The 6,000-nt window shown below is 37.2% G+C and overlaps 1 protein-coding gene across 2 annotated transcripts in view; it reads left to right on the forward strand.

The window, feature by feature from the left end:
- SPICE1 (spindle and centriole associated protein 1) overlaps window positions 1–4,942 on the forward strand; it is a 51,102-nt gene extending 46,160 nt beyond the window's left edge. For both annotated transcript variants that reach the window (XM_081796986.1, XM_031034437.2), the window contains 3 exons: window positions 1,586–1,688; window positions 2,672–2,759; window positions 4,195–4,942. In XM_081796986.1, the coding sequence (XP_081653112.1) occupies window positions 1,586–1,688; window positions 2,672–2,759; window positions 4,195–4,248 (245 nt within the window). In that variant the 3' untranslated portion in view covers window positions 4,249–4,942. The remainder of the gene's footprint in view (window positions 1–1,585; window positions 1,689–2,671; window positions 2,760–4,194) is intronic.
- The last annotated feature ends 1,058 nt before the right edge of the window (window positions 4,943–6,000 follow it).

Genomic DNA, 6,000 nt, shown 5'->3' on the forward strand with positions numbered 1-6,000 from the left:
ATCATTCTTTTTTGAAACTTCAGACCTAGAAAGTAGACTCTTAAAAATTACTGGAAAATGACAGATAATGCATTTCCCCAGGGCCCTTTCTCTTTGCTATTCTAGGCTTCTTCAAATGACAGCTAAGTCTGCTGTTCTTCATAGTCACGAAGCGTAGAGGCAACTTCTGATTAAATCACTCGATACGTTTGAACATCTACTACCTGCCGCCCTGTTCTGGGCCCTGGGGAAACTGCTTTGAACAGGACAAATCCCTGTCCAGTATTATGAGATAATGTTAGGTGGCGCTAAGTGCAATGAAGAAGAATAAAGCAAATTACTCTTAAGAATAATTTTGTAATTGGGGGGGGGCACCTGGGTGGCTCAGTCAGTTGGGCGTCTGCCTTCGACTCAGGTCACAATCCTGGATCCCTGGGATCGAGCCCCACGTCAGGCTCCCTGCTCTGCGGGAAGCCTGCTTCTCCCTCTCCCTCTACCTCTCCCCTCTGCTTGTTCTCTCAAGTAAATAAATAAAATATTTAAAAAAAAAATAATTTTGTAATTACATTAGACATCTTCTGTTTCAATCGTTCTTTAAGGTTAAAAGTACTTCATGTCTATTATCTTATTTAGTCCCCAACACACCCTGAGAGTAGACAGAGCTGATGTTATAGCTTTTTGATATGTAAGTAAACTGAGGGAAAAGAAGTTAAGTGATTTTTCTGAAGTTCTAAAGCAAATTGGTAAATTTGCAAACTGTGTTCTTTTCATTCCAGTGGTTATATCTCCAGAATATTCTTTTTTGGTAATATCTCCAAGATATTCCTTTTTAAAAGTAAAATTCTTGGTGTCACGGGTACCTTTGTGCGCTATGATGATAAAGATATAATCATATGCCATACAAAACCTCTTTGGTTTCTAGGGTAATGGAGGAATATGTTATACAATTAAATACGGTTTCATTACGCACTAAAGCCCTGAAGATCACTGATTTTAAGTAGTGATTCATAAGAGCCTCTGTGAAACTGTCTAGTATAGACATTAAGTCTTAGTAGATAGTTAGTAAATATTTGTTAATTGATAATCTAACTTGTGAAATATTGAAAATGAACACAGTTATACTTGCCATTGGCCATATGAACTCTTCAGCCAACTTTCCCCTCCTAAGTTAATGCCTTCAGGAATCTAATAATATAGTAGATTTAGAGGATTTAAAGTTTTATTGAATGACTTCAGAAATTTTCCTTTTTCTTTTTAATTTTTTTGAAAATTTTAGATAAGCTGTTTTTGACAAAAATCTTAAGATTTTTAGGGCTAGCTCTTAATTTCTGTTTTTCACTTCCAGATCTGACATGATACCACTTGTCTGAAGATTCTGGCTTTCTATGAACTGGCATGCTACTGAATTGACACTAGTAACTAAAGTTTCTTGTCTCACAGTTCATTTTGAAAAAAATCCTTCAAGGGTGTCTGTGGGCCATAATGAAAATATAGAAAGAATCTCCAAATTTGTAATGTGAAATTTGCAGTAAGATAGAAATCAAGTTAAATTTTTATTTTATTTTAATGAAAGATAATGAAACTAATATTTATTTTTATATTTTAGAAGGAGGAAAGAGGACAATTGAAGTATCTATTCCAGGAGCTGAAGCCCCAGAAAGCTCAAAATGCAGTACTATCTCTCCTACCAGTGGGATAAATACACGAAGGTAGGGTTACAACATGCACAGTTATTTTAAAAAATCAAGAATGTGGTGTTTCTTTCTCTTTGTGAAAAAAGGAAGTGCACAGTATTTGACTTAGGTTCAGACAGACTCACTCCTGTGGAGAAAATAAAGCAATTGGAGAGAAGAATTTCTGGGGAAAAAAAAGAGGAGTGAGGAACAAGCCTTAAGTAGAACAGTGTGGGTTGGCTATTGAGGACAAAAACAGGATAATGGCACATATATAGAGTGCTTTATAGGTTATAAAATTAGGAGATAACATATGACGGGGGTACGTTGACGGGGGTATTTTTCTCCTTTACAATAAATGAAACTGAAGCTCATTGAGCTAATTGGGTGGTTTGCTTAGGTGGGTCACATGGTTGGTAAAGGGTGGCACTGAGGATGGACCTGGCTCTTCTGTCTCCACTCTCTGTACTTACCTCAACACTGTGCTGCCGTTCAGGGCTCTTTACTCTTCCGCTGCCGGGCCTTCCCCCTGCCCCTGCACATGCATCTTTCCCCTTTAGTGTTAGAAATGTTAGAGCATGATACTGTAATGGTGGATATTGTCATTATACACTCATCAAAACCCATAGAATGTATAACAAAAGGGTGAACCCTGATGCGAGCTATGGATGTAATTAATAATGTATCAGTATTATCTCATCAATTGTGATAAATGTAGCAACCTGATGCAAGGTCCTAATAATTCGGGGAAACTGTGTGGGGGAGTTGAGGGCTGTATTGAAACTCTCTGTTCTTTACACTTAATCCTTTTGTAAACCTAAAACTACTCTAAAAAAGGAAGTCTAATAATTAAAAAAAAACAAAACAACTTAGGGTGGTAAAAATATGTTACAAATAATTTACCTCATTTGGACCTAACTCAGCCATTGCCAATACTGAGATTTGTCAGTCTTATATAATTTTTTGAAGGTTAATGATGATAGATCACTCTCCCACTCTCTTTTATTTCTCGTAAATAGATCTTCAGGGGCTACTAGTAATTCTTGTTCTCCATTAAACGCCACCTCAGGAAGTGGGCGATTCACACCTGTTAATCCAAGAGCAAAGGTATGTGATAAAATGTAATTGTGAAATGTGTGTAGGGGTCAGGAGAGTGGGGTGGGGGAACGTGGCTGATTTAGTGATTTCCATTCTTTTTTTTTTTTTTTTAAGATTTTATTTATTTATTTGACAGAGAGAGATAGTGAGAGCAGAAACACAAGCAGGGGGAGTGGGAGAGGGAGAAGCAGGCTTCCCGCGGCGCAGGGAGCCTGATGCGGGGCTCGATCCCAGGACCCTGGGACCATGACCTGAGCCGAAGGCAGATGCTTAACAACTGAGCCACCCAGGCGCCCCTAGTGATTTCCATTCTTAATTAAATTCTTGTTATCCTACAGGTGACATAAAATTCTCAGAAGAAAAGAATTCCTAATTCACCTTTACTAGAAAAAACCTTTAAGCGATATAGTCTCTTTTGTGTTCTGGGGTAGCTAAGGAATAAGATAAAATTCAATAAGATTTCAACATAGACTGGAAATTACTGGTTTCAGGCAAAGCATTCTAATAATGTGGCAGGACATACAGGTGTGCCTTGAAGTAGTAGTTACACTGAGATATTGGTTCCCTCAGTGCTTGCTGTGGCTGTGTGGGATTGGGTTATCCAGAGCCCTGGGGCCACTTTCCTTGTCACTTAACCTAGTATGCTGTATCTGAGTGTGCCACTGGTTAGAGAAGTTGTGGTTAATCAATGTCATACATATTCTTCATGTGTTCTGATTTGCTGTAGATTAGACCAAATAGTGAGTGCTTCAGTAAATATTGAATAGTTATAGCCCAGATTAATTTATATTCTCAGATATCCCCATTGTCTAGCCCTAGAAGATTTGTCCTTTGCTGTTTCTTATATCCTAAAAAAGTTTTAATAAATAAATAAATATTTATTTGAGAGAGAGAGCGCACACGTAGGCACACAGACAAATGGGGTAGGGACAGAGGGAGAGGAGAGAGACTCTCAAGCAGACTCTCTGCTGAGTGTGGAGCCCAGCCTAGGGCTGCACCCCACAACCCTGAGATCATGATCTGAGCTGCTTAACCGACTGAGCCACCCAGGCGCCCCTAAAAAAGTTTTAAAGAGGCTGTTTTATATAATTTGCCCTTAGTTTCTGGAATTTAGTAACAATTTTAATTTACTAAGATCAAATAACTTTATTTTAAAAAGTTATTTTTAAAAAGTTGTACCTATAATTTGTATAAAATACTGGATTTAAATTCCTTTATTTAAAAATTAGGTTTCCTCAATCAATCAGGGGACCTGTTGACCAGGGAATCAGTTATTTGGGAGTGGCTCTTTTAGAGAATAAAAACTGCGAGTAGCAATTTAATTTTCAGTACCGTTTGATGACAAAGGATAACTTCTGTGTACTTGGTCTAAATAATTATAAACCTTAAATGGGCTCATGTTTCTGATTACTTTCTAAATCCGTCTTGCATCTTTGTTCAACAGATTGAGAAACAGAATGAAGAAGGCTGGTTTGCTCTTTCTACCCACGTGTCATAAGTGAAGTTAGTTGTACAGAATTTTTTTTCAGTAGTATATTCTTGAGCTTCCACTCCCGTTTCCCTGCTCCTGCTTTCAAGTTTTCATGTCCTTTTAGATAAAACCTACAAAGATCTTGTAACTTAGTACTTATGGAACAAAGAATAAAGAAATTATTTAAATCTTGGATCTTTTCAAATAAATTTCCAACAACTAACCAATGTACAACCTCCTGTGAATAAAATTTTGATTATAGGGAAATTGAAGTTTTATATTCTAATAATTTCATAAGTATTGTAAAGTTTTGCTGAGTAACACATTTTTACCTTTATCATCTTTATTCAGGTTTTTTCTTTTTTTGGTCTAGTATATCTTAAATTATTTCTTTCTTTTATTTTTTTCTGAAGAATTAAGTTGCTTTGCATGTAACTTACAATAAAATGGCTCTGGGTGATTAAAGTCTGGCTTTCAGAAAAATTTAACATTCCCTTTGATTTCTTTTTGGGAGGGAAGTTACTGTTGTCCATGGCTTTTTCCACCGAGTGGAATGTATAGCTTTAAAAAGTAGGTGTGGGAACATCTGTTTATATTTGTTTATGCAGATAAGAGTGGTTGTATATATCATAAAATTCTTATACAGGCTTTAAATGTGAAAATGTCATCAATAATGGTAATGTACATCAAATAAATAATGCTCATAGAGCTCATGTCTAAATGCAGTAACATTGATTTAGTGTTTGAAACAGAAATGAGTACAAAAGGTTGCTGTCAACTTTCCCGCCCTGAATCTACTACGCATTCAGAGTTGTTTTCTTTTTTCTTTTTTTTTTTTTTTTTAAGATTTTATTTATTTATTCATGATAGACAGAGAGAGAGAGAGAGAAACAGGGAGAAGCAGGCTCCCAAGGAGCAGGGAGCCTGATGCGGGACTCGATCCCAGGACCCTGGGATCATGACCTAAGCCGAAGGCAGATGCTTAACCATCTGAGCCACCCAGGCGCCCCAGGGTTGTTTTCTTCAAAGCACCTGTTTGGCTCTCAGACACTGGCTTTTATTTTAACTTGCTTTTTAAATTATCTCTGTCCTTTCACTGGGATGGAAATTCTCAACCTGGTGTAGTGGGAGTAGGGCAGGGGAAACACATTGAAACTACTTGGGGAACTTTCTCAGACAACACTGTCCCTCCTCCTGGAGTTTTTCGTATTCTACGAAGTGTCATATGCAGCTTTCATTTGGGCCTCTTCATTGTGGTGGCAAAAATACAATTTTTCTCTGGTGTCACTGATTTTATTTACATGAAGTCATCTGTATTCATTTGCATTATTGAAGATTCTTCCATCTGTATTGTACTTTTTTGAAGCTTGGTTTTTAATAAATACTATCCCTGTCTGGAATATAAAACCATTTTTTTTTTTTTTAAATAAGAAACTTTTTTTTTTTTAAGATTTTATTTATTTGAGAGAGAGAGAGCGAGCACATGAGAGGGGGGAGGGTCAGAGGGAGAAGCAGACTTCCTGCTGAGCAGGGAGCCTGATGTGGGACTCGATCCCGGGACTCCAGGATCATGACCTGAGCCGAAGGCAGTCGCTTAACCAACTGAGCCACCCAGGTGCCCCTATAAAACCGTTTTAATACCATTAATGTCAAGTTTTCTGCTTGGCTTGTGAATGCATTCTTTTTTTTTTTTTTAATTTTTTGAAGTTTTTATTTAAATTCCAGTTAGTTAACATGCAATGTAATATTAGTTTCAGGTGTACAATCAGTGATTCGACA

This window comes from Leptonychotes weddellii, chromosome 1, assembly GCF_054177405.1.
Source record: "Leptonychotes weddellii isolate Sample4059 chromosome 1, ASM5417740v2, whole genome shotgun sequence".
Taxonomy (NCBI): domain Eukaryota; kingdom Metazoa; phylum Chordata; class Mammalia; order Carnivora; family Phocidae; genus Leptonychotes; species Leptonychotes weddellii.